This window comes from Trichoderma evansii (genome assembly GCF_050947405.1).
Source record: "Trichoderma evansii strain SZMC 28006 chromosome Unknown GGI43scaffold_11, whole genome shotgun sequence".
Lineage (NCBI taxonomy): Eukaryota > Fungi > Ascomycota > Sordariomycetes > Hypocreales > Hypocreaceae > Trichoderma > Trichoderma evansii.
This window is the reverse complement of record NW_028145195.1, coordinates 548,798-576,091: the sequence shown is the minus strand read 5'-3', so window position 1 is coordinate 576,091 and position 27,294 is coordinate 548,798. Positions and strand designations below refer to the sequence as shown.

At 47.4% G+C, this 27,294-nt stretch overlaps 6 protein-coding genes across 6 annotated transcripts; 5 read left to right on the top strand and 1 right to left on the bottom strand.

Annotated features, from left to right (window-relative positions):
• Positions 1–5,483: 5,483 nt before the first annotated feature.
• GGI43DRAFT_384266 (glycoside hydrolase superfamily) lies at positions 5,484–7,727 on the top strand (the record flags this gene model as incomplete). Its single annotated transcript, XM_083203491.1, has 2 exons — positions 5,484–6,333; positions 6,472–7,727. 2 exons carry the CDS (start codon positions 5,484–5,486, stop codon positions 7,725–7,727), a joined length of 2,106 nt encoding a protein of 701 aa, XP_083060191.1.
• Positions 7,728–8,751: 1,024 nt separating this feature from the next.
• Positions 8,752–12,838, top strand: GGI43DRAFT_423198 (ankyrin repeat domain-containing protein; the record flags this gene model as incomplete). Its single annotated transcript, XM_083208209.1, has 6 exons — positions 8,752–8,863; positions 9,122–9,426; positions 9,488–10,121; positions 10,180–10,260; positions 10,305–10,788; positions 10,888–12,838. 6 exons carry the CDS (start codon positions 8,752–8,754, stop codon positions 12,836–12,838), a joined length of 3,567 nt encoding a protein of 1,188 aa, XP_083060190.1.
• A 66-nt stretch (positions 12,839–12,904) lies between these two features.
• GGI43DRAFT_406271 (SRR1 family protein) lies at positions 12,905–14,654 on the bottom strand. Its single transcript, XM_083206129.1, has 3 exons — positions 13,740–14,654; positions 13,425–13,665; positions 12,905–13,354 (listed from the first exon to the last, which is right to left on the bottom strand). Exons 1-3 carry the CDS (start codon positions 14,272–14,274, stop codon positions 13,219–13,221), a joined length of 912 nt encoding a protein of 303 aa, XP_083060189.1. The 5' UTR covers positions 14,275–14,654; the 3' UTR covers positions 12,905–13,218.
• A 2,007-nt stretch (positions 14,655–16,661) lies between these two features.
• Positions 16,662–19,368, top strand: GGI43DRAFT_56611 (flavin-containing monooxygenase). The gene is made up of 2 exons (XM_083210028.1): positions 16,662–17,661; positions 17,760–19,368. Exons 1-2 carry the CDS (start codon positions 16,998–17,000, stop codon positions 19,001–19,003), a joined length of 1,908 nt encoding a protein of 635 aa, XP_083060188.1. The 5' UTR covers positions 16,662–16,997; the 3' UTR covers positions 19,004–19,368.
• Positions 19,369–19,902: 534 nt separating this feature from the next.
• On the top strand, positions 19,903–22,570 carry GGI43DRAFT_56619 (trehalose-6-phosphate synthase). Its single transcript, XM_083210029.1, has 2 exons — positions 19,903–20,379; positions 20,438–22,570. The coding sequence occupies exons 1-2, from the start codon at positions 19,987–19,989 to the stop codon at positions 21,962–21,964; spliced, it is 1,920 nt and encodes a 639-aa protein (XP_083060187.1). The 5' UTR covers positions 19,903–19,986; the 3' UTR covers positions 21,965–22,570.
• A 2,357-nt stretch (positions 22,571–24,927) lies between these two features.
• Positions 24,928–25,992, top strand: GGI43DRAFT_427803 (alpha/beta fold hydrolase; the record flags this gene model as incomplete). The annotated part of the gene is made up of 2 exons (XM_083208881.1): positions 24,928–25,107; positions 25,165–25,992. 2 exons carry the CDS (start codon positions 24,928–24,930, stop codon positions 25,990–25,992), a joined length of 1,008 nt encoding a protein of 335 aa, XP_083060186.1.
• Between the last annotated feature and the right edge of the window lie 1,302 nt (positions 25,993–27,294).

Sequence of the window (27,294 nt, the reverse complement as noted above, 5' to 3'; positions counted from 1 at the left end):
AAGGCTACCTTGGCAGGTAGGAGTGGGGAGTTTAAAACAAGATGCCATGCCGCTATTCCTCATGCTCCAGACAAGGGTGCTGAGTCGGAAGCAGAAACCGGCGCCTGACAGGGGCTGGATCTTTTTTAGCTGGCGCTGGGTGCTGTCGAGGCACGATTTAATATGGGGCTGCCGTGGAGATGGGTTTGATTTGATTTGATCGGTGGAAGAGAAACGGCACTCGCTCGCTCACGTCTCATCTGGCCGTTGATCATATTCTGGATGTGATGAATGCTGCTGCATATGTAGGTTGGTCCTACTGCTACAGTACTATAATACCTACTGCTATTGATGCTACCTGGCTTTATTTTCCCGAGTATTTGCCCGTCTGTCTGTGCTGGAGCGCAGAGCCGAGACAGCAGTTGATTACCTATGTCTCAGTAATACGAAGTGCTGCTTGTCACGTCCGGCAACATATCTTTAGCGTATCTTTCGCTTAAAAGGCGCCATGCAAGGGGTGGCTCGAAGGTTTGGGCCAGCAAGCCGAGGTTCGCATCACCAAGGCATCAGTGGTAGCAACAGATGCTAGTAAAATCATATATACGCTGCCGAGTATTACCATGTAATAATGGTTTCTACGCTGTCAAAACAAAATTACAAATTGGCAAAGAAAACATGGCAAAAGCTGCTCTTCGTTCTTCCACATGCCCCTGTGCCGGGCAAGCCCCAATCTTGATAACCACCACACGATAACGTCACACGGAGATTGGAATTAAAAGGTGACGACAGCCATGTGTCTAAATAATAAGCTTAGCAACTTTCAGGCTGCCATATTTCTTAGTTGGCCGTTGCCACAGCCCCAGTTAACTCCCTAGCACCTGTGATAAGTGGCGCTACCCTCAAGAACCAAAATGGTGCCGCCTCGCAGAACTGCCGTGGATGCTATATAAAGCGCCTGACCAATGCACCTCGTTTTCTCGCCCGCTAATTTTTCCATAATAGTAATAATTCAGTTTTCGTACCATTGCATTCTCCATTTCTGGATGGAAAACCGCGAGAACCTCGAGTTTATCCTCGTTTGGGGAAATGTCTGCAGCTGCCAAGTGCCGAGCTCAAAACTCTATACCTCACGTGGATAGATAGACTCTCTTCTTCCTTGTTTTTTCCAATCCTATGAGTTTGCTTAACGGCACATAGGTATTTGACTAATGCGAAATACCTCATGAACATGGCGGATGGCTTTCGTTTTATCCCTGTCCGAGTCCGAGTGGGCTTGTTTAGTCAACTCTTTCTAGATCCTTCTCCGAGAGAGCTTCCACCTACGATTATAGCGAATATACTAACATCAAAGCTTAGAAATGCGAGAGAGCAAGCAGTGTTCCGTTACTGCCCGATATCAATGCAACGCGGCAGCTTGTTGGTGCGGAATTGGGTCTAAAGATTCAGCCATATCAATTTCTTGCGAGACAAATCGGGATTCGAGACTTGAGCGACCGAATATGAATTGAAACTTGAAAAAAGAAAAGAGATGGTACCAGAACACGATGGCGAGGAACAGCTCCATGCTTCTACAACAACTACACGTGCTTGAGGGCTTTACGCTGCGTCTATGTTGTCTTTCTTCCCGAGCTACCAATATCGAAGAGATCCATCGACAAAGCCTTAAATCAGCCTTAAACGAAGAAACAACTACAGATTCGATGCCACGATATGCGTGTTCATATGCGCTAGACTAGAGAGGGTGCCATGCATCTCGCTAGGGACCATTGACCCTTTTTTTCTGTCCTGCCAGCATCAAAGAGAAGCTAAGCTCGGCACGCTGCTGGGCCATCTTGCCGTGATACGCCAGTGTGATTTGCAGCAAGAATGGATTCAAATATCTCGAGTGTTTGCCTGCCGAGATACTCTTCTGAATGTAGTCTGTGACAATGATTTGATCTTCTACCGCAAAGGAAGAAAGAAGCATTCTCGGACCCGAAATGGGATATTGCCAGTACTACTACCTCCATCGGGATATGCCAGATCTTTGATTACCTAAACTGATTACTACATTCAATTCTCGAAACGGAATGATTAGGCCCGAGTGCTTATGCGACGGTAGCCGTGATTAGCGAAGCTGGTAAGCATGTTGCCAAAGACGGGATCGCAAATCAACTAGGACGAGAAACCAACAGCCTTAGACAGGCGCTTGTCTATGGAAAACGAGACTATGGAATCAGCCCACAAAAATCCACCATCCACATGCCGCTCCTATTCCTTAGAGCAAGGCATGATCAGCTAAGGGTCCCGGCGCTGTTACGCTAGGATTCGAACGCCAACAACACGTCATTTCGCCGACGACACAGCGACATGCATTGAGTTGCTTGTTGCTTGGCGTTTGAGCTGTTGTATCTGATTTACAGCTGTGGAATCTACAAGCTTCCCGTCGTCCGTACTCTGGGGCTCACTGCAAGTATGAGGCTAGTCTGGCTAAGCAATGAGGCCACGAGGAGCTGTCTAACTACCGGCCGTGCATGCCGCCTAAATCTAGGCCGAGGAACTCCGCCATATCAAGTGCCGAGAGAGGAGTTTGGAATCAGGATACCAAGTAGTACGACAAATCGTAATACAAGCAGGATTACAAGCCCTTCATTATTTGTGTCTACACGTTACCAAAGAAGCCGGATCAACGGAGGGGTCGGATGGACGACGAAGCTACTGTATAGCCGCTTTATAATGTCTCCGTCGTCTTCTATTTTTGTATTTTTGGGGCTGAGCTTCGTCTCCTCTTTTGCCATAGCAGGCCAGACACAAAAAAGCCCTCTAGTGGCATTGTATCCACTGCTGAGGAGGCACCGGAGAGTGAATAAAAACGCAGATTTTCTTTTATTGTGTCGGGCAATATATGGAAGCATAGCGGGTAGAACGGCTCGAGACACAGGACAGGAGATTTTGACTTTATACTCGTACGTTTCAGAAGTGACAGAAGCGCCAAGGCTCAAAAAGAACAAGCTACAGGGCTTGAGCAGCGGTGGAGGTTGGCGGCCACGCTAATCGCTTTGGTGGATAAAATCTCACACTTTGGCGAGATTTTTTTTCCCGCAGCGAGATGGGGTTGCCTTTCAGGGCAATTTTCAACTGCTGTCGATCTGAGTTTTGAGCTTAGCTGCTGTAGCTGTAGCTGCTGTGTCTTGGCCTTTATCGCGTACAAGCACAGAGGGGATAGTGAGGAGACAAAGGCGGTTGTGATCTCTAATAGTGTGCAGTAGCATATGCTGATGTACCGTACGATCTAGCTACCAGGTACTGAACCTGGTCAGTTTTAATTAGAGCGAGAACCCCCGAAGCTGCCCTTGTCTACTCTGCATTCATAAGCAGATGAACAGGCAAAGTTTCAGATGTCTTCATTTTTCGTATTAATCGGAGTTGTGCTGCGCATTTGAAAGCATCAACAATGCCCCAGCACACGCACAATAGACCGACATACGGCCTGCTGCATGCCAAAAGGCTAAAATGAAATCTACAGGCAAAAGCAAAGTTTACGAGGGGCGGCCAGCCACATCCCCACGGCTAAGGATGCCGAGACGTCCCAACGGTGGCCACGCGAATTTGACAGGCGCCTCTTTCATGTATGTAATTTTTCTTCTTCTTTGTTTTTGCACGTTTTTTTACTGATCGACATCGCGGGGTTGGCCACATATACAATTTATATCGATGACGAGTCTTTTTATCCACTGGAATTCAAACGACATCATCGCAACGTGCGCAAAAGGTCAGACAATGGGCGCAGCGGCTGTGACAGACACTTGACTCAGAACAAGAATTATATTTAGCACGTTGGTTCCTGCTGGGCCGAGAGGAACAGAGTGCTGACGTTTTACTCATACGAAGTAATGATCCGTTATGCTTTTTGCGTTGCGGGCATCGCTCAAAGCTTCGTCCTCGGCCACCCGTATTGCCGCATCCAAACCTTTTTTTTTTCTCTTCTGTGGTGATCAATATTTTGCAGAGCTTCAATCTGCCGCTCATTTAGGCGGCGTGACAAAATACGAAAAAGCAATAAAGGCTTAGATGAGACATACGAGGGGGGAAAATCTGGGGGATGCGAGCAATATGTCGCCTTTGCCCCACATGCCGGGCCCAGACAGTACTAATAACAGTGGGAGGGAAGAGAGCTTTGATTCTTGCGCCTCAAGCACCAGCTCAGAGGCCATGAAAGCGCGTTTATATGACAATCGCAGACGCTGAAATCCATGCTGCTTGAGCAATATTTAAGAGGCAAGCTGATACGCCCAGAAAATCAACCGTAGCATCTCCCCAAGATTAGCTTGCGTCGTATTGGTTGTAGATCAACCACAAGACAAAAGAAAAATCTCACCATCAGCCTCGCGCTCATTAAATTTCCACCCCCTGGCCGCCACAATAATCTCCATGGCTCGTCTAGACCTGACGCTATAGCCACTCTCAGTTAGAAGCCCTGGCGGTTGACCTGCGCCATTGGGAATTAGCGGCAGCCCAGAAGGGCCTCAGCCGCCGCCATAGTGCCTTGAGTGCATTGTTGCTGGTTATTCTTAGGCAGCGGCTTAAAGCAGCTGAGAAGCCACACGGCGCCTTTATTAGCCATTACGAGGTCTGCTGCTAGCTACGGGCTAATGTAGCATTGGGGGTTGCCGTGATGCCGATTTGCGAAACTCTGGCGCATCGTGAGCTGACGAAACCTCTCTCTTCTCTTTCTCTCTCTCTTCTCTTTTCATCTGTCATCGTCTCTCGCCGGACTGATTGAATAAAGAGGAAGAAGAAGAAGAAGCCCAAACAGGTAGAGCGTTGCGTTCGGGCAGCTGCTCTGAAGCTTCTTTTCCACTTCTTCCCACCCTCTTGTTTGTCTCCATCTCCACGCTCTTTTTTACGCGGCTAACGTGACGAGCTCAAAAGGAGGCAGCAGAGCAACGAAACGAGACGAGCCTCCAAAAGTCATTCGCTTCACACTTCTCACGATCGCTGAACCAGCTTCCCCAGGCTGCTTACCAAGGAACAAGAGACATCCATCGTCATCGTCTCGATATCCATCTTTGATTCTCCCCCTTTCCCCAGGCCCTCTTTTTTTTTCTCCTCTGTCTCATCTTGCAGAACTGCAGTTCACGCGGCCTGTGCTCACCCGCATCTTGGGCGCCTCTTTTTTTTCTTACCCCGAATCCCTGTCGGTCACCTGTTGGAGAAGCCAGCAGCTCCTCACCAGATCCTCTTTTTTCCCGTCTATAATCCAGTCCATTGATCGGCGTTGGCCCGCCACTGGGGCTGGCTTTTTCAGATAGCTAAACAAAACAAAAAGAAACCAGACAAGAAAAAGGCGCGCATCAGATCGCCTTGACTTCAACCCACCTCGTTGGGTCAATCGAAAAGCTGAAACTGCTTTGCGACGATTTCGAACCCGCAATTGTATTTTATCGTCTCCACGGTCAAGTCGCGAAGCATCTCGCCAATCTCGCCGAAAAAGTCAATTGACTCTGTAAATCCCCGAGCTCGCCATGCAGCGCTACGGTTCGCACGGCCAGTCTCCCGAGAGAGAGCCTCTCGACGGCTATCACGGTCCTCCTAGCCCAGCCTACCCCCCCGAGGGCGCCTATTACGATCGTGTCTCTCCTCAGCCTCAGCAGCATTACCGCCAGCCTCCTCCTCCACCGCCTCAGCACCAGGACTACGGCTACGAATACGATGACGATGGCCGTGGGCCTCCACCGCCTCAGCACCACCAGGGCGACGCCGGCTACTTTGCTAGAGGCGATGATCACCACAATAACGGGTATGCGCAACAGACTAGAACAAACTCCAACTCTCGTGGATACTCCCAAAACAATGTGACCCCCGGATCTGACAACTTCAGCGATATGGCCGCTGGAGGAATGGCTGGAATTGCCTACGGCGTAGCAGAACGAAACGCGCGAGAGAGCGGCATGCAGGCCATCCACGGCGGCCTGCCTCCTCCCCCATCTCATGCTCGATACCCCGATAATGGTTACGGCTACCAGCACGACTCTGAGCGAGGCTCGCAAACCAGCTTCAACCCGCTGGGCATGCCGGGAACCAACAGCTCTCGCTCGCCTTCCCGCAGCGCAAGAGATTCTCGCAGCGCGCGAGACCCCTATGCCGACGACCACTACCCCCAGATGTATGCCGCGGGCTCTCGAAATAGCAATCCGATGCTCGGCATAGTCAATCCTAATGAGATTGTGGACGATGGCGACGACGGACTGGATTATTCTCGGCGTAGTCAGCGGAATTCCACCCTCGCCGTCTCTGATGCGGCAAAGGGAGCTGCGGCGGTCACGACGGCGGCTGTTGGAGCTGGTGCCATTCGAAGTGCTTTGGGACGCAATGGTGAGTACAAGATTCTTCTTTTTCAGTCTCATATGATTTCAAATCTACGCTTAATGTACAATTCCTTGAACGGCGTTGACTTCTTCTCTCTCTTCCCCTTCAAAAGATTCTCAAATCATTAACACACATTTGATTTAGCAAAAGCAGCCGACGGCAATGGCGCAGGAGGTGAAGGTGGTGTCTTTGACAATGGCGGCAATGGTAGCACCGAAGAAAAGTCAGCCTGGATGGCGCAGCAAAGCTCCAACAGCAAAAAATGGAAGTGGATCATCTCCATTATCGTCATTCTGTTGATTGTCGGCGGTGTCGTTGGCGGCGTCGTCGGAAGTCGCGTCGCCAACAAAGGCGGCAGCAAGTCTAGCAACGGCAGCGGTAGCTCTAGCGGCAGTGGCAGTGGAAGTGGCAGCGGTGGTGATAGCAGCGATGACGGCGGTGATCTCACCATCAACAGCCAGGAGATCAAGGATCTGCTCAACAACCCTAACCTGCACAAGGTCTTCCCTGGAATCGACTACACGCCTCTCAACACTCAGTATCCTGCCTGCTTGACTGACCCCCCTTCGCAAAACAACATCACTCGAGATGTGGCCGTTCTCAGCCAGCTGACCAACAAGATTCGTCTCTACGGTACCGACTGCAACCAGACGCAGATGGTCCTCCACTCCATCTCTGCTCTCGAGATGACTAGCGATATCAAGGTCTGGATGGGTGTCTGGCAGGATAACAACGCCACTACAAATGCTCGCCAACTTGCGCAGATGTGGGAAATTCTGGACAAATACGGCGACGATCCCTTTGAAGGCATTATTGTTGCCAACGAAGTGCTCTTCCGCCAGCAATTCACTGTTGCCAGTCTAGGTGAGCTGCTCGACGACGTGCGAACCAACCTCACCAGCAAGAAGTACAATCTCCCAGTCGCTACCTCCGATCTGGGCGACGACTGGACTTCAGCCCTCGCCGCCGACAGTGACTACATCATGGCCAATGTTCACCCGTTCTTTAGTGGAACAACGGCAACTGAGGCTGCTGACTGGACCTACAGCTTCTGGAAAGACCACGACGGCCCCTTCTGGAAGTCTGACAAGTCCAAGAACATCATCTCCGAGACCGGCTGGCCCACTGGAGGCGGCCAAGACTGCGGCGGTCCCACCACTTGCGATCATCCAGCCATTGCTGGAATCGACGAGCTAAACACCTTCATGAGCGACTGGGTCTGCCAGGCCCTCGAGAACGGCACAAACTATTTTTGGTTCGAGGCCTTTGACGAGCCTTGGAAGGTCATCTACAACACTCCTACCGAAGCATGGGAGGACAAATGGGGCCTCATGGATGCCAACCGCAAGCTCAAAGACGGTGTCAAGATTCCCGACTGCGGCGGCAAGACAGTTTCGTGAAAAAGAACAACAAAAAAAAAAGCGGATAATGTGGAGAAAGTACAAAGGGGGAACCTGAATTATTTGAAAAGGCCCTTTTGGAAACAGAAAAAAATACTGAAAAAAACGTTCTTTTCACGGCTGATTGATGACGAGGCATGACAAAGGGAAAAGGAGTTTACGATTCTACCTGTTGTTTTTAATTTCCTACCTACCTTCTCTCTTTTTACATATTCACGCTATAGACCGTTTAGAGTCTTTTGTGCGTGTTTTCCTATACTGTTGTTCTCTTTTCTCTCATTCGACTTGCCCATATTTCTTCTTCCCAATATATGCTGGATTAATTGTTTACAGCTGGGAACGTCACATATGGACGGCATCATGTCATTTACTGTTTCACTTCTTTTCTACTTTTCTTCTGTTTGCTGCGAAACATAGCATGGATGCATGTATCATATCAAGTTGCAGAGAAACTGGGCGTTTTAGGGCAGCATGCGAGGATCAATTCTATTTGTTTACAATGTTCGTTTCTCTTTCTTACACCCCCGAGGCGGGCAACCATCATTCTTCATACGTCATGTTTTAGCTATTTGAGCTCTAGTATATACACTCGTAGCATAATGGATCGGTGGATCAATTTTTAAGAAGGGAACTATTATTCAGCATCCCAGTCTCGTTATTTAACACCCCAGCTGCAGCCCAACAAGGCAGTAAGTCTACATATTAAGATATCCAACTGGTATCTACACTTAGAGGCAGTAGAGGCAGTAGATTAAAATAGCGGTAAATTCGGGACATTACCACGGTTGAGGTGCTGGATAACGAAACTGGGGTGTTGAATAATAGTTCCCTATCCCTAAAAAAACCATGCAAGTTCGCAGCCTATAGCTGCGACAGTGGTTACGTTCCTGAGAGAACGAGACTGTGCTGACTAAATCAGATAATTCCGTGACTTGTCCTAGCTGCTCTCGACAGTGGTCTGACAGGCTGGGCTCTGCTTTTTGATCTTTTCTTGGATTGGGTTAAAATTATTTTTACAAAAATCATGGAGAAATTCAAAGGCAAATGGAAGAAATTACGAAAGTCTTATGGGCCATCTCTTAGCGGAAGCTCTGCATCAACTGCAAATTCATCTATTTCACTAGCACAAAATACCAGTAATTCGCAGATTAGCACGCCAGTTTTCCCCGCAAAGTCTCAGCCTCAACTTAAATGATCATCGTCCTCCGTGCAATCCTGTACATTAGTCGCTGATATAACCTCGCAAACCACCGGACCTCTTTCGGATATTCAATTTTTGTCGCCTTCATCGACCTCTCGGCCTTCCACGCCTTCCCTTGTTACCAACAACATAATACTTCCGACTCCAGCTACTGTAGCGACTCCAGCTACTCAAGCTATTCTATCCATTTGAGACGAAGCCTTTGCCAAAGTCAACGATGAAACCCAAAGATGGATTCGAGATGGGCTGAATCTCAAATCCTCGGAGCAAGCAAAGCCAGAAGACCAAATCAAGGAGCTCACTGGTCTTCTTAAGAGCAAAACATTATTCGAGGACAGAGATGTGCCTTTGAAGATCGAAATCGGTAACCAAAAGATCATTTTTCGTGAATACATCGCCGATATCGTCGCATTTCTCACCATGGCTGGCGATATCGCTATAAACTTCGCACCGCCACAAGCCAGCGCACCTTGGGCTGCGGCAAAGGCAGTATTAAATGTAAGGCGGTCGACTCATACGATTTCTGATCCACCCCAATACAATTTCTAACTAGTAGTAGATCCCATTCAAGCGAATCGAGCAGATGGCGGCACTTGCAGGAACTATTCAGTGGTTTGTCCGTATTGTTCGCAGAGGTCAAGTATACGAGCACCTATACAATGCGACATCGACGGATATAGAAGCCGTTTCCAACTTACACGACGCCCTTTTGGATCTATATATTGCGACAATGGAGCTCTTGGCCCGATCTAATGTCCTATTTGGAAGTGACAGGATCAAACAAACGCTAAATGAGATTCTTCGGCCACAGCAGGCTTCAGGCCTTGTTTCAGATCTATTAAAGAAAGAACAGAGGGTCTCACTTGAAGTCCAGGCTTGTGAGGCCTCGCGCAATGCTAAAGCTGGTGTGAAATTAGACGAAGAAGTGGAGAGCTTGTTGAACAGTCTCAACAAGCTGTTCTTGCCACTTACACGGGTAGATAAGGGTGTCGTCAAGCTTCTAGAGAAGATGGAAGAAGACCAACGAGAACGTCTCATGGAGTTTATTAACTCGGAGCAATTCGGAAAGGGCCACGCCACTATTAAAGATACAAGAATAGAAAACACGGGCGATTGGCTACTAAACCATGAGGGCTTTCGAGACTGGCAAGCGATAACCTCGTCTTCAACGTTGCTATGCCTGAAAGGAACGGGTGAGTCTCTCCAACATCCTTTCGTCTGAATTTTCATCTGACTCTCCTGATCCTAAAGTCGGCACCGGCAAAACATATCTCACCTCTCGAGTGATTGACCATGTCAAGGAGACCTTGGAGTCTTCTGCTCACGACGAAGGTTTTGCCTTTTTCTATTGCAACCGTTCCGGCCGTCTATGCAAGACCCCCTCATAATTTTAAGGAGCTTCGTTCGTCAGTTGTCCTACAAAGCATACGACTATGATCGTGTTCAAAAGAACATAATCGCGAAATTTAAGCTCGCGAAGAAAGAGGGTAGAGACTTGAGCTATAGGGATTGCAAAGACTTAATCTTGGACTCAATGAATCTCTATTCAAAGACCACTATAATTATTGATGCGTTGGATGAGTCTGACGTAACAGTATACAACTTGGCAGAGATACTTATTGAGCTGACGGAAATGGCCACAAAGCCAGTCAAAGTCTTTATATCAAGCCGACCAGACCGAGAATATTTAGACGCATTCGAACAAGCCAGATCTACAATCACGGTCGATAGCAGTAACCAGCAAGGAGACATTGAGAAATTTTTAAACGAAAATCTTTACTCTAAACCATTTTTCAGAAAACGTCAAAAAGATATCCAGATGCTAATCAAAGAAACATTCAAGTCTCGAAGTGGCGGCATGTATGTTGAAAGTCTTCATTACCATAGCTATTACTCCTTACTACCTCTACCTATCCCTACTACTCTTACTTTATCAGCTAATGAAACCCCATGATTTAGGTTCCGATGGGTGTATCTACAAGTCAAGAGTCTTATGGAATGCATCTCAGATGATGCAATCAGAAAATGGGCCGAGACAATCCCTCGCGACTTAATGGGGGCATACGACCAAATATGGGAGAATATAAAAGAACATCGCGATGCCTGCGATGTAGCACTGGCAGAGCGTGCAATTAAATGGGTATTATGCTCTTTCCGCCCGCTCACGTCCGAAGTTTTCTTGGAAGCAATCCGATTTGTTATCGAAGGAGACACAATGGTTAAGAAAGAAAAGCAATCTGAACAGCAAATTTTGTCTCTTTGCCAGGATCTTCTAACGATTGATACAGAGAGGCAGGTATGGATGCTACCACATGCTTCAGTCGCTGAATATTTTGAGTCTAGAGACATGATTTTGGGAAAATGCGATGCATTTGCTTCTCACATATCGATCAACTATCTTCTTAAGTCCCAATTAGAGCCCGCCCAATATAGCTCCAAACCCATGAATGAATGGTTCAACTCTTTCAAATGGTATGTTACCTATAACTGGTTCGAGCATGTTCAGCGATACGACCAATGGCTAGGCTCAACAGTCGGTGAAGATCCAGAGCTGAATCTCGTGAAGGCACTTGAGCGTTTTCTCGGGTCCCCAGAAGAGAGCAGCGAATACTACAAGGAATGGGTTAATAGATTTAGCGAAATCTATTATATTGAACAACTGAAACCTAGTAATACGCCTTTACTTACCATTTGCCGTTATGGATTTTACTACATTCTACGCGACTGGTGGGATCAGCACAAAATCAACAATGAAGTAACGCTCAGGCAAAACAGCTTGCTTGGACTCGCCGCCGAGGGCGGATGCCTGCCTATTTTCCGATATTTACTGAGCATGGTTGATTTGAACAATGACCCCGCTGAACAGCTTGATCAGGCAATAAAAGCGGCGATAAAAAAGGAACACAAGGATATTATATCACTCTTGATAGAAGAAGGAAAGGTTGATATCAACATTGCTTATCAATGGAACGACAGCCCCGTTGAAGTCGCAGTCGAGTATCCTGATTTGCTCCAGTGGCTTGTGGACCAAGGGTGGGCAGACGCGAATGCAAAATACAGCTCAGGTCTCCGCACGCCCCTGATCGCAGCAGCATCGAACGGCGAGCTCCAATCAGCCAAGATTTTGCTAAAGGCCGGAGCTAATGTGAATGCCTTTGTGAAGATTGGCCCGTATGGAAGTGCTCTTATCGCAGCAGCGCACCCTGTGGGCGGTGGTGGAGGGACGAAAATGATACAGCTTCTCATCGACAATGGCGCAGATGTCAATCCACCCTTGATCGATGGTGGATCCAACATGCCTATAAACCTTTTTGGCAGCGCATTAGAAGCTTTAATGGATGAGACAGGTCCCCATCCCATGCAGAGGAAGTCTCTAGAACTTTTGTTAAAAGCTGGCGCTGATCCCTCTATGGCGCTTGCATGGGGAAAGCATGGCAGCGCATTCGCTGCCGCTGCGTTTCATGGGTTGAAAGACTTCTTTGATATCATGATTCGCGCTACTGGGAGAGATCGAGCAATTGAAAGCCTTGGACGGGGTAGATATCCAGAGTGGCAACAGGTATTTTATACAAAACCATCGGTCGAGAGGTGGAAGGAGAGGAGGGCTGAAACAAGAGCATATCTTGTCAACCAGATAAGAGTGGAAAACAGGATTCTCTACAAGATTGGGTTGCCCAAGGTTGATCCCGAAGAAATAAAAGAGGGACTTCACTATAGAATCATTTTACCCAAGGTCGATCACGAAAAAGTGAACTCAGAGGCATATTGGAAGGAGTTGGGTGATGAAGAGATAGATGATAAAGATTTGGATAATGAAGAGATAGATAATAAGCAAATGGATGAGGAAGATACAGACGATGAGGAAGATACAGACGATGAGGAAGATACAGACGATGAGGAGACAGAATGAAGAGGTCGATAGTCATAATGAAGGGGAAAATCTTCTATGATATCTCTACGTTGTGTGAAACGTCTGTTTTCTGTAAATCTGGCATTGTACCATTTTCCATTTCTCTAAACTATGCTCCAAACTCCCTTGAAATGTGCATATAGAAACATGCGACCGATATGGGTATAGCTAATTACAGGGAGAGGGCAAAGATGGGCATGTAGCTGTCATGTAGATAACATGGCTAGAATGCAGAGAAAGAATGCAAATAAAACGGAAAACCTTGTTAGAACCCTGATAGAACATTGTGAAATAGGCCGTAAAAACAAATAGACTGTCGCATTCATAAGCGTCGTTAGTGCTGCCAGGTGCTTGCGGCACAGGCACGTTACTGAACTGAATTAGTTCCAGTAGATGGAAGTGCCATAGAAGACGTTCTTGCCCTTGGCCTCTGGGAAAGAAAACTTCTTGTGAGTCTTCTCCATGGTCTCGATGGCGTCGAGGTTGCACTCCTCGGGCTCCCAGCGGTAGTTGACACTAGAAACTGTCAATATATGGAGCCAGAGAAACAGACGCAGTGGGAGGGCAGAAGGAAGAGAAAACTTACTCAGACCAGACATCCCAACCAGTGCCAATGAAGAGAGCAGGGAAGTCGCCGTTCTTGAAGGCCTGGGCGTAGATATCGCGGTAGAGGTGGATTCCAAAGAGGAATGTGTGGGTATCAACAGCATCAAAGGCGACGGGAGAATCAACAACCTCGTGTCCCAAAGAGGTGATGAACTCAATGTCAGAGACCTCGAAAGCCGGCTCCTGGAAGGTGCACTTGATGGGTTTCTTGCAAAACTTCTCTAAGCGTTGCATTTTCCGTCAGTGAGATGGTCACTAGCCAGAGTATCAAGGACAAAAGGATGGAGATACATACCAATCTCCTCGACGATGAGGAGGAAGGCGGCCAGCTGCATATGAGCCTTCTCCTTGGTGACCCAGCTGCCGTTCTCAGGATCAAAAGATCCGATGCCAAGGCAAACGGCCTTATTGACAGGGTCCTCGCCAGTGGCAGAGTCTTTGAAGGTGTCCTCGACGAACTCCTTGATGATGGCCTTCAGAGCGCGGTACTCACGGCTCTGCTTGTAGTCCCTGATGGTGTAAAAGTGCTGACCAGCAATGGCTTCCTTGCTGAGGAAAGGGAGAGGGGTCGAGGCCTTGATAGTCGGCTCAAACTTGATGGTCTTAACATCTGCAGGCTTGGGAACAGGCTTAGGACGACCGCCCTTACGCGATTTGATCATAACCCAGGGTTCCTCAGCCTTGGGAGCCTCCTTCAGGGCATCTTCGGCCAAGAGGTCATCAACCAAGGTGTCTTCCTCAGTGTTGGTGCCCTCGGTGGGGGTTTCCACGATGGAATCCTCGAGGGTGGCCTCCTTGAGAGCAGCCTCCAGCGAGGCAATCTCCGTCATGATGAGCGGTGATGGAGGATTGAGGGAGAGGTTGGGAAAATGAAGAAGGGAAAATCAAAACGTGCTGTGCGAAGATGGATGCTGACGATGCTTTGGTGAGGATGCTCGAAGCTCGATGTTCGAGATGAGAGGCTGAAGAAAAGAAAAGAAAATTGAGAGAGAAAGAGGCTATAGCTTCCACCGCTACAACTCCTGAGTAACACCCAAGGCTTTAACAGATCCGCCAATGGCGGCAGGTGCGAGCAGGCGGTGGTGAATGGTGATTGAGTGGTGATTAAGTGGTATGTGAGCGATGAGTGAGTGCTGCACTTTCAGGTCAGAAGTCATCTTAAAGTGAAAAAGTTTTAAGTATCTCTATAGTGGGGGTAGGGTGGCAGGTACCTGTGGGCGGGAGAGTGCTAGGTAGCTTATAGGTGGTTAGCAGGTGTTGAGGTACCTATAGGGTGGCTAAGCAGTGAGACAGCAGGTACTTGTTGGTGGGATGTAGGTGAGAAAGTACCTGCAAGCACTTAAAGTTCTCCCACGCTCCGGAGATTGCATTTTTACCACTTAATTCTTCAGCGCTCTCACTCAAGTAAGTATCTTCTAAGACTGTAAAATCAAAATCAAAATCCTTCTTCTTTCGTTGACTCTTTGATTATTTAGTTATTTATTTCATTAGGAATATCTCTGTTTCAACTCCTAAATCCGGGACACCATCGCTTTTTCGTTTTACTATCACGGTTCGCCTTTGAAAATCAATCAACTGGTTCAGGACGCACCCCTGCTGCGAAATAGTGCAGATGCGCGGTGATGCAGCGAGACCCAAAGAGGACTAGCGCTGAAACCTTCGTGAGCGCACGGGCCATTTTGCTGATCGAACAGCAGCTTGCTGAGGAAAGAGCTCGAGATCGGTGAAAGAGAAGGGAAAGAGTGAAGGAGTAAGAGGGGCAAAGAATTGGAAAGTTGCTCATTTATCGGTGAGAGTCTGACCGATTTTTGGTTTTTATTGAGACGATGACGCGGCTTTGGCCATGATGATGAGCATTTCGGAGGTTGAGCGTAGAGCATCACTGCCGGTAGGGGGATCGATATACACGATCGAGGCAGAGGTCATTTTAAGCTCTTTTTGACAGGTCTCCAGGTTAACACTAATTGGGCAGACTGTCCTAGCGTGATGCACATAATACTGCGGCTACCACTCTGTGCTCCCTATCTATGATTTCGATGGCCTGCAATTTCACTGCTGGATGCCTCTGTAGTTGTATGTGGCAGTGATAAACAATAGATGCTTCTAGTGAAGCTATAACCTTGGAATAATAGAGAGGGGAGATGAACCAAAAATTGTTATTTAGATATTTGTGCTAAAAATATCCTGTTAGCTTTTTACTCTCGCCACTTTATCTAATTCGCAGCATTCCAAGATAGCTTTGATAAAATGTGGTAGGCATCTGTTTGCTAGTCGCGATATATGCTGATTAAGCGAGCGTGGGTTTGATGAACGTCGAAAAATCAAAACAGCTTCAGCCAACTCAACGGCGGATTACTAAAATTAATTATGAAAAAAGTCCAAGAGGCTCTTTCATAGAGTCAGAGATAAACAAGGGCTGTTTTTCATGATACCGAAATATTGGCCTGATTGGATTTTTGTTCCACAGGGCTGGGGTCAATTACATGCAAATGCAGATACAAGCCTCACCTCGCCCGCTTCAGCTAAGCTTAGTCACCCGGTTTCTTTTCCCCAAAACACCACGGAATTATACCAAGAAGCCGAAGTGTGGCTCGGCAACTTCCACCAGGATCCCGGATGGATAACACCGACCTAGGGGCATTGTCCAGCGAGACTCTCTATCTGTATTATCGTTGCTACTTTGTTGTCCCTTAACTTACCGGCTTGGAAGTCCCCATTCGTCCACCTATTTCGCGGCTTCCATCACCCCGTGCGTTCTCCTCACTCGGCTCATTCCGTTAGTTGTTTTCCCATCCAGGCCTCCAAATTTTAGTCTCTTGTTGGCTAATGCATCTTGAATCTCAGGGTCCTACCCCGGACGAAGCCGTTGCCCCATGCTAGCCGTACGAGCGCTAAAGATTTCCTATCGGACGCTATATGCTACCAGCAGCAGTGGTAGCTCGTCATAGCTGATTTTGCACGGATAGCAGCTCCAGACATAAAAGAGTCCATTTGCCTCATTGAGTATTTTTTTCTCTGGAAACTCTAACGTCTTAGGATCAGTTTCCTATTGGTTCCAACATCCCTGGACAAGCGGATCTCTTCCAGGCGAATTGTCGACAAGCTCGCCCATCCACCCGAGGCAAAAATCGGATCTCCGCCCACTTATTACTAAATCTCACAAAAGACATCGCCGAAACACCAACATCGCAATAGGCAACGCCCCATGCAACGGAATCCTATTGCGAGATTGCCAAAGGCAGCCCATGAAGAGCGCCCATGTCCAATTACCATTTGATATTGTTTCCTCAGACCCGCCCCGGTTTCAAAGCCGATCCAACTCCGTCGTGTGATGTTTGCTGGATCCGTTATCACAGCGTTGCACCAGACTGAGAGGATGAGGATGACAGATTTACCAAGCCAGCAGCCAAACTACAAATAACCTCTTGTCTGCCCAAGTTTTCAGATCCGAGATAACCACTAGACTTCAACTTGCTTCAGTTCTTTTCAAGTCGAAAGACTACCGGCTCAAAGTCTTGTAACGCAGCTCAATCGGCTTAGTCCAACTTTCGCCATGACGGCTCAAATCCATGCGCAAATCCCCACTGATAACCGCACAGCTTTCGGGTCGGTTAACATTTCCCCTGTTGTGTTCCCTAAAAATGCATCTGCTCCATCTCCAGACCTGGACGTGAGCGGCACCGCTACCACTGCGGTCAATGCGCTAAACGAAGCGCTGAAGAAGGCCGACTATGAAGCTGCCGCCGAGCTCTTTGTTGACCAGGGCTTCTGGAGGGACCACTTGGCTCTGACTTGGGAATTTCGCACAGTATCAGGAACCCAGGGCATTACTAGCCTCTTACAAGATAGCTCCAAGTCCAAAGATGGATTTCGCTTGAAAGATATTACAATAGATTCGAGCTCAGCGCTACGAGCACCCAAGGTAACTTCGCTAGATGGCGAAGGAGAGGTCCCTGGAATTCAGTTCTTCATTAATTTTGAGACTGTGATTGGATCTGGAAAAGGTGTCGTTAGACTTGTAAATGACAATGGCACCTGGAAATTCTTCTCAATATACACAGCCCTTGACGAAATCAACGGCCACCAAGAGCAGCTCGGCGAAAGACGACCCAAAGGAATCAAGCATGGACAGAAGCGAGGCCCTCAGAACTGGGCCGAAAAGAGACAACAAGAGACTACGTATTCGAATGGAGCCCAGCCTGCTGTTTTGATTATTGGTAAGGGTTCTTCTTCCTATAATTATCCTTTCAAGTGATTTGATTGTGCTGCTATTATTGGATACAGACTTTTGCTAATATTCACCAATGTTTCCTAGGAGCTGGACAAGCTGGATTGACTGCAGCAGCCAGACTGAAGATGATTGGCGTCGATGCCTTGATCATTGAGCAAAACGACCGTGTGGGAGACAACTGGCGAAAGCGCTATCACAATCTCGTGCTCCACGACACTGTTTGGTACCAGCACCTGCCATACATTCCTTTCCCACCGCATTGGCCCATCTTTACTCCCAAAGACAAGCTAGCTACTTTCTTCGAGGCCTACGCAACACTGCTGGAGCTGAACGTCTGGACAAAGACAAAGCTTAGGGATGTCAAGTGGGATGATGCCACAGACAGCTGGTCTGTCACGGTGCAGCGCCCGAAGGAAGATGGCACAACAGAGACACGAACTTTCCAGCCGCATCACATTATCCAAGCAACAGGCCTTTCGGGATTCAAGTTTGTGCCGAAGCTGAAGGGGATGGAAAACTTCAAGGGCGACCGGATCTGCCACTCTTCAGATTTCCCTGGATCAACGCCGAATAGCACGGGGAAGAAGGCCGTTATTGTGGGTTGCTGCACTTCGGCTCACGATATTGCCCAAGATTACGTGGAAAACGGCTACGACGTGACCCTGGTTCAAAGATCGAGCACCTTTGTCGCCTCGTCCAAAGCCGTCAGCGATATCCTCTTGGAGGAATTTGCAGAAGGTGGTCCTCCAGTGGAGGATCTAGACTTGTTATTCCACAGCCAGCCTACTGCGGTGCTCAAGGCTCTACATACTTCTTCTGCTAGGAAACAGACTGAGCATGACCGAGAAACTATCGAGGGCCTAAAACGAGTTGGATTCAACGTGGATAGCGGTCCAGATGGCGCGGGTCTCCTCTTTAAATATTTCCAGCTGGGAGGCCGTTACTACATTGACGTTGGCGCTTCTAAGCTGATTGTTGACGGCAAAATCAAGGTCAAGCAGGGGCAGGAGATTGCTGGAGTGTTACCTCATGGTTTGCGATTCGAAGACGGCAGCGAGCTCGAGGCAGACGAAATCATCTTGGCGACGGGATACGGAAACATGCGAGACAAGACTCGCCACATGCTTGGAGATGCTGTTGCCGACAAGATTGGCGACGTTTGGGGCTTTGGCGAGGGAGGAGAGCTGCGCAATATTTTCCAGCGAACTGGCCATCCGGGTTTCTGGATTCACGGAAGCAGTCTAGCGCTGTGCCGGTATTATTCAAAGGCGTTGTCGCTGCAAATTAAGGGGATTGAAGAGGGCTTGTACAAGTACGGCGAGAAATAGAGTCAGGCCTGCTGAGGCAACTGTTTTGTTTATTCTGTGTATTAGTCTTGGTCTATGCTTTGGTATGATGCTGATACTGAATTCGAAATTTTGTTGTTCTCGACTCATTGTACTGAACAAAGGTGATTCCACTTTTGAAAGGATTGCTGCGGTGGTGTTGTTCAGTGTTCAAGTTGCAGGAGCTCAGCTTTGTCTTTGCGCACCAACGCCACAGCAGATCAAAAACTGCCTTGTCTAAACGCACCGCAGCGACACCAGCAGCCCCAGCCCAGCACATTGAAATAGCGCTCATGCTTTCATATTAAGTGCATATTTTTATCTGCGGCCCCTGTTTTTTGCCTCTTGGCTGATCAGGCACCACTCTTTCTTATTTCGCCATTAGTCCCGTACCAATCATGACGTGTGGTATGACATGGATATTTGCCCAAGCTGCCGCCACTTTGGAAGCCGTTGTACTAATTGGCATGCACCAGGTTGGTGGTTTACCAGTAAGCTTATAATTTTTAGCTCTCCGATCTTCCCAATATCCTATCGGATTTGCAGGTTCAGAAGCGCCGTTGCTACTCTTGTGCAATATGATACAGAGCACCACTCGGTTGACGTCAACGGCGTCAACGACGTATGTGGCGGAGTATGTGCTCCGGAGAAATCGCTGAGACAACGACGGAAGATGGAAGTGTGTAACAACATCTTGAGATCATCAACTCAATTTGATGGGGACTTTTGCCATTATCGCCCCAGTATACGCGTTACTAGTTCTCTCAATCCCCATAATAGAAGATGCCAGTGCTTTGCGACCAGGCCCACCGCTTGAATTCTTGGATGGCAGAAATGCTGCATTCCCGCCGACGAATAGAAAGATTCCCTCGCATCTATATAATATTTTTGCTCTCGTTCTTTCCAGATCATTTATTGTTCAATTGCACTGTTCTTTGCTAGATCTTTGGTTTCTTACATTGCATCACATGCTGGAAACATAAACAATGTCTAGTACACCGTCTGCAGCACAGCGCCATCCCAGCCGGCCAGCAGTCCAGCAACGAAGCGAATCGCATCTTCCACCACACGAGTCCAAATCAATCACCAGCATCCCAGTTACTCCGGGCATCTCCCAGGGTACATATGGCAAATGCCCCAGTGGGACTTCTGGTTTCAGGGACCCTCAGACTGCAAGACAAGGGTATTTCTCTCGTCCATTAGATCCAGCCAACACGGCACAGTCTCATGCATCTCCCACATCGCCATTGAGTGCCCTAACGCCCCTGAAATCAGGCTTGAATCTACCGCAACATGGAGACATTCCTCTAAGCGGGACTGTGCTCTCTGCAACCTTCACTCTTCCCCAGGCGATACAATATGCTAAAGGAGGAAAATGGGTAATGCTTTAGAAAGCTGCTTCGGTGTGTTGATGGAGAGTTAGCTAACACGACGCAGAAAGTACTACAACAAACATATCATTGTTCCGCCCATCTAGATTCACTCGCCTATCTCTCCTCAAAGGAGAGTCCTTGGGACCATACGGTCATCGCATGGACAGGAGAGATATCGAGTACAGCAGCTGATGAAAAGCCCCAAGCTTCGATCCCAATGCCAACAACTGCCACGCAGTGTGAGCATGCACAAAATGAAGATGAAGCGACTACAAAAGAAATATTCATTACCAACAAGAGCAAAGCAAGCCTTGAAGAAGTTCTATGCAACGATCCTATACGAACCCTGCCAGTTTGGCTTGCTGATGAACGCGACGTTACGGGTGATGGGATCAGGCTGAAGCGGCAATCGAGATGGAGGCGTTATGCAGAACACGATCTCTGTGCATTATTTCATTATAAACAACACCCTCCGACTGACGGCCGCAAAGCAGATGCAAGATGGGACGATTATCGCCGGATGAATGAGGCTTACGCAGACAGAATCAGCCAAATTTATCAGCCAGGAGACATCATCGTGGTCCACGATCATTATTTGATGCTTCTACCAGAACTCCTTCGCCAGCGTCATCCAGATGTGTATATCATCTTCTATCTAGAATCTCCTTTTCCTACCAGCGAGCTCGTGCGATGCCTGCATCGACGACAGCAGATCCTAAACGGCGTTCTTGGAGCAGACCTCGTTTGCTTCCAAGCTTTCCACTACGCACAGCATTTTGCCAACTCGTGCGCTAGAATCCTCGGCTATGCTGCAAGCAGTAAATGGGTAGAAACCACCAGGGCACGAGTTCACATGAGTGTTACTCCGCTAGGCATCAACATCTCCAAAATTACTTCTTTGGCTTTCTCAGAATCGGTTGATAAAAAGTATAAGGAGCTGCGCAAGCTCTTCGAGGGGAACAAGGTCGTTATCGGTTGCGACCCGATGGACCGCTTTGGTGGCGTCGACAAGAAGCTTCAAGCATTTGAATGCTTCTTGGAGCACTATCCAAAATGGCAACAAAAGGTTGTCTTGCTGCAGGTCACAGGCCCCGCCACAATGGAAGATGACGACGGCGAAAGCATCGCATACGCTCGCAAGGTGAACGAATTAGTCAACTTGATTAACCAAGAATACGGTTCACTAGACTTTGCCCCAGTACAGCTCCACGCCCAGAAACTCTCCCAAGACGAGTATTTCGCTCTTTTGCGGCTCGGGGATGTCGCCATCAACACATGCGTAAGAGAAGGCATGAGCACCACGAGCTTAGAGTACATTGTTTGCCAGCGAGACAGCCGTGGGCCGCTCATCATCTCCGAGTTTAGTGGAACGGCCAGCAATCTAGAAGAGGCGATACGGATCAATCCGTGGGACGTCGGCCAGGTAGCTGATCAGATGAACGAGGCGTTGACATTGGCGCCTGAGAGACGGAGTTATATGCACAAGGCCTTGTATAAGCGTGTTGTGGAGGATAACGTCGAGCTTTGCGTGAATAACATGCTTCGACGGTTAATCAAGTTGCTTAGGCTACGTGATTCAGGACATCAGTAGTCTATTGTTTCATAATCATCTGCTGTAGCTGGCCTGTTTTGTTCAAAGTAGAAGACTTTGACGATAGGACTGGGAAATAAAGCTGGATCATTCACAGCTAGACATATCAAATCATTATCACAAAGAGAAGAAGACCGATCGGATGTTTTCCCCATCTTTTATTGCTATCATCTACTCTATGCCCCATTTCCCTATCCTTTTGCCCATCTACCAACTCCGTCAAGAAACGAGTATCCCAGCCAACTCATCCCCAGTCCGCTTCGGCTACCATTATGATTTCTGCCCCATTCCAGTTATCACATTCAATCCATGCTTGTTTAATTCGCTTCATTGTCATTTGTCGTGTCTTGTATTGTCGTCTTCGACTATCTCAAAGATTCTGCAATGCTTTGTCTTTCATGCTCTTTAGTTCGGTAGTGCTTTGAACCAATTTGTTCTGGACCAGCGAGTTGTTGTTTTTTGTGATGGTTTCATGGACTCTTTGTTCAATGACCTCTCTTGGATCACTTGTGAAGAGTGCGTACGGAGACCACTATCGATGCTAGAAACGAATCCGACCAAGCTGGACCCGTAGCCTCAATAGACTCTCCGGGAATCCTCAGCTAGTCCAGAGCGAATTTTCTATACGTCTTGTAGACTGCACAACTTCTTCTCCGCACCATTATGGTGGAAAAATATTCGTCGAGGCAGATATATGTAATATGATAGCGAAACCATTATCGATTTAAAAATGAATCCGATCAAGCAATGCCCGAGGCCTCAATAGACTCTCCAGGAACAATCATTATCGATACTAGACACAAATCCGACCAAGTCGATGCAGATACATGCAATACGATGACGAATAAAGTCTTGCTGCCCACCAAAAGGCGCTCATAAGGGCTGGCTGGAGGGGGATGGGGGTGGGGAGAAGGAAGCGAAGCCCCCCGCCAGGCCAGCCAACTTTCAACTCATATCCTGACAATCATAGTCGCAGAATATAGAAGATGACGATGAAGTGAAAAGTGGTGGTAGAGATTATGAGAAGAAGAAGAAGAAGAAGAGGGTGCCAAAGAGAAGAAACGCGGCTCTATATAGGCAAGCGAGCAGACCATAGTGGATAAAAACAAACAAACAATAACACAGAAAGAAATGCGTTTATTTTTGCCTTTGCTCCTTTCTCGTATTGTCTCTTATTTCGCCGAGCCGCGTGGCCGAGTAGCTCTGCGGTCTTAACTCAAAGATAACCGTAGCTTGATAACGGCGGCGAAGGAAGATTTGGGCCCATTGGAAGCATATTTTATCCATTTATACTGATATCTATGGCTACCATCAGCCATCGTTTCAGGATGTCGCGCTTCTATGAGTCTATGTTGGCTTTTGAGTTTCGCTGGAATTTTATCTCGTGCATCTATAATAAACAATCTGGGGGCAGAGAAATAGCGAGACAGTCGTGGAAGAAGCTGGGGAAATGCTTAATTCGTAGCAACGATTCCGAATCGAGACGTGATTGCGTAACAACATATGCGTAATTGTCAGAAAAATGGAAATATCCAATGGCTAATCCAGAGCAAACCTTTCCTCAGCTTTTCCTGTAGACTGCGCAGCTTCTTCTCGGCACCCTTCATGCTGGAAAAATGTTGATCAGGGCAGATATCTGATATTTGACGGCGAATACAGCCTCTTCTATACTAAAGGACGCTCACTGGGGCCGGCTGGCAGGAATTTGTGGAGAGAGGAAAGTAAGGCTCCTCGCCAGACCAGCCGATTCCAGCTCGTATCCTGATTGTTATAATCGACGAAGGTGAAAAATGACAATTGTGATTATGATAGTAGAGACTATGAGAAAGAAAGAGAAAAAAACGACCGCCGCAGAGGAAGCGATCATGGAAAAATAATAGAAGAGTGAGCAGATTAAAGTGGATGAAAAAACGAACAAAAAAAACCGTAGAGAAAGCTAGAGTTACTTTTGCGCCTGAAAAGTCACTCCCTCTGATTTGTATACGACGTAGAGGCATTTTAGTATTCAATTACAACAGCTACTAAGAGTCTTTAAGTGCTACGAGCTCACAATTCCTGCACACGAGACTATCAAAGTTCTTTTCTAATACCTGGAGTACCAAAGTAAAGCAGCTGATCCTTTCCTAATCTCCAGACGTGCACCATGGCTAGGAATTTTCTACCAATGATCTACTCGTTTTTCAGAAAACCGAGACGGCCCGTAAGCCTGTCATTGATCGACAGGCACATATACAATCCGCATATAACTACATGGAGATTTGTATTCTAGTACTAAAGACAGATTTAGGGCACAGTCAAGGAGGCCACTCCTATTTTACCTGGTCCGCAATAATTTACTATCCGTCATCGGCCAGTTCTTTTGCAATGTTTAGCAGAACCATATGATGGCTCGTGATAAATAATCGCAAGAAGATGTAAAAGGGATTAAAAATTATGGAATAGTATTTCCTATAAAGGAATATGGTGGTAACTTGCTGCATCTATGTAATCTATACTGTGTCATACAAGTGGGGGCTGGAGTTTTCTCAGGGATTGCTTAACTCCATAACAATTGCCTATTTTCGATTTTCCTAACCAGGTGTTGCTCCTATCTCACTACTTCATAGTCGTATGGTAGTATTTTTTTTTTTTTTTTTTTGTTTTATTTGTAAGCCAAGACGCCTAGATTATTTGCAACTAGATATCACCTAGGCGCTATACAGGAGGAAGTCTTGTTTTATTTGTAAGCTACCTAGGACGCCTGGATTATTTGTAACTAGATACATGTATTATTTAGATCCTATACAGGAAGCAACAGGGGCTTCGTTCTTCAAGTTATAAAGGGATCCTTTTCCTCCAAATAGTGATTCTTAACCTGAGTATCTGTATCACTTTCCAGTGCCAATTCTACTATTCCAATACTACTCTCATCATTTGCTACATGCTTGCGTTGTCAAATCGAATGCTCTCTTTGCCTCTTCAACATGTTTTTCAAGCTTGCTGCTGTCGTTACACTTGCTTTGCTTCCACTTGTCTCAGCGGACTCAGTCCCGTTTACAGATTGGGACCATGGTCGAGTTCAGCTGAGTAACGTGAGCATTCATTTCCGTTATGCAGGAAGTGAGCCTCCCTTACTGCTTCTTCATGGGAGCCCGCAACACAGTGTATGATCTTCTTAATGCTCGCTGTTCTTACCATGGCTAATTTTTATTGTGCAACAGCTTGCGTGGCATGCTATGGGCCCTCTTCTCACTCCTCGTTTTACAGTCATTGCTCCTGATGGCCGAGGCGCCGGAGACAGTTCTATTCCTGCAGATGACGACTATAGTGCTGCAGCAATGGCTTCAGATATTAAGGGTCTTTTGGATTTTCTACAAATCAATCAGACCTTGGTTTTCTCTCATGACAAGGGTGCAGGAGTGGCAGCTGCTTTGGCAGTTCTTAATCCAGAATATGTTACGTCGCTCGGCATATCTGAATATGGCTTACCAGGATTCGGATATGAGCAAGTCTCTGATCCCGCCCCTGATTGGAATCTCTATCTCAACTGGCAACTGGCTTTCTTCAGCGTACCGGATGCAGCCGAGTTCTTTATTTGCGGCCGTGAGAGGGATACTTTAGCTTGGTTCTTTTATCACACCAGCTATAGTGGTTACGAGTCGATACCTGATGCGATCCTCCAGCGGTATATCACTAGCATCAGTAAACCAGGTTTCTTGCGCAGCATGTTGGGCCCTTTTTCCGAGGCTTCAACAGTAGCAGATAATAATTTCTTCACAAAGGCATTTGCAAACTCTACCGGCTTCAAGATGCCAGTCCTAGTTTTGGGTGGTGAAGCGAGTCTTGCACCAGTGAGTTTTTTGAAACAACTTTGGGGTAATCTCAGCCACGATGCCACTTATGATATAGTTCCAAAGGCCGGTCATTGGCTTGCAGATGAGAATCCTGAACGGGTTGCACAGCGTCTTGTAGAGTACTTTGGGAGTGCAGCAGCTAAAATGAAGCCGGCAAATCTCACATGGTTAACCAATAAGGTGACTCTTGTATAATACCCTTCTTATATGTAATAAAAGGGATTCAAAAGGCTCTGGAGGACTATTAGAGCTTGTACGATATATAGAAAACCATTTAATACATGCATACACCATCGCTCGCTCACAAACCTTCATTTAACTACGGCTATAAACATAAGCAAGGGGCAATTTCCAGTAGAGGATAAGACTCTGCGTAACTATGTACGGACAATCAAGATAGAGATGACAGGCGAACTCTTAATGGCCTGTAGTAAACCGTACAACTCGGTATCTCCTTGATGATCCCCCTAGTTGCCACTGCCTCTTATTCAAGACAGGCGGCAGCAGCTGCTTTTTGACGCTGCCCCCACCGCCTTGCCACAGCAGCCGCCTCCGTATCCTATTTTCCAGTGGACTTCTCCTCTGATCTCTCCTTTTCTTCCTCTTCTCTTCTTCCTCTTCTCTTCTTCATCGCTCTGCCACGAGCACCAAAAAAACACCACCTCTGCCACCCCCAAACCTCTCGCCCCTCCGCTCACAACATATTCTCCCTCCCTCCTCCTCCTTCTGCTTTGTCTCAAAATCTTCTCTGAGGAGGAGGGGAGGGAGAGTAGATGAGCACAACGCCTCTCTTCTCTGAGGCTGCTGGCATATGTGCCTTCTGAAGGCCATTTCACGGGCTGATCCAGTAAGTCTTCAGAGTTTTTGCTTTTCTTCTACTTATTTCTTCTTTTTCTTTTGGCGCATTTGAGTATCTAATGCAAAGCAAGCACCACTTCCCCTCTGACCGCCGTTTCTCCTGGAGGAAATGATTCAACGGGTGAAGGACAGTGGTGCGCCAGTTTCTTCCTTCGGTAAGTGATCCTCAAAAACTGTTTACTGTTGGGTTGCATGATCTGACGAAAGAGTAGTGCCAACACACAAATTGCCTTTTATCCATCAGCGCTGGGGAGCTTCAGTTCACTCGGTCCATTCCCCTAGCAGTCGAAGAGAAACACATGTATCTGCTGCCCATTATCGGCCGAAATATCACATCGGGCTCTCTCAATACTACCGGTCTGTCTGTTTTGGAGGGAGTGTGGGCGATGGAGAATTAATTGGAAGCATGGCGAGTAAATTTGGGCTTAATGGCTATGGCTATGCTTTTGACAACGGAAACCTGGCTGCCGCCCAAAGATTCCAAACTGCAAGTCGCATCAATTGTCTCCTGCGCGGCTACAACGATAATTTTGCAGCCTACATGGTCTCCTCTCTCCTACATACGAATCTTGAGATTTTGCGCTCTTTGCTTGTCCTATTGGCCAACCACATCTCTTTGCACTGTTGAATGTGAGCAAG

Bases quoted from the DNA above. Each gene is read 5' to 3' on its own strand.
- GGI43DRAFT_406271 (XM_083206129.1), bottom strand. From the start codon at position 14,274: ATGACGGAGATTGCCTCGCTGGAGGCTGCTCTCAAGGAGGCCACCCTC. The intron at 13,666-13,739 runs GTATGTATCTCC...TGCAACGCTTAG, and splicing joins CCTCATCGTCGAGGAGATTG to AGAAGTTTTGCAAGAAACCC. The intron at 13,355-13,424 runs GTAAGTTTTCTC...GACAGTTTCTAG, and splicing joins GGTTGGGATGTCTGGTCTGA to TGTCAACTACCGCTGGGAGC.
- GGI43DRAFT_56611 (XM_083210028.1), top strand. From the start codon at position 16,998: ATGACGGCTCAAATCCATGCGCAAATCCCCACTGATAACCGCACAGCT. The intron at 17,662-17,759 runs GTAAGGGTTCTT...AATGTTTCCTAG, and splicing joins GCCTGCTGTTTTGATTATTG to GAGCTGGACAAGCTGGATTG.
- GGI43DRAFT_56619 (XM_083210029.1), top strand. From the start codon at position 19,987: ATGTCTAGTACACCGTCTGCAGCACAGCGCCATCCCAGCCGGCCAGCA. The intron at 20,380-20,437 runs GTAATGCTTTAG...AACACGACGCAG, and splicing joins ATGCTAAAGGAGGAAAATGG to AAAGTACTACAACAAACATA.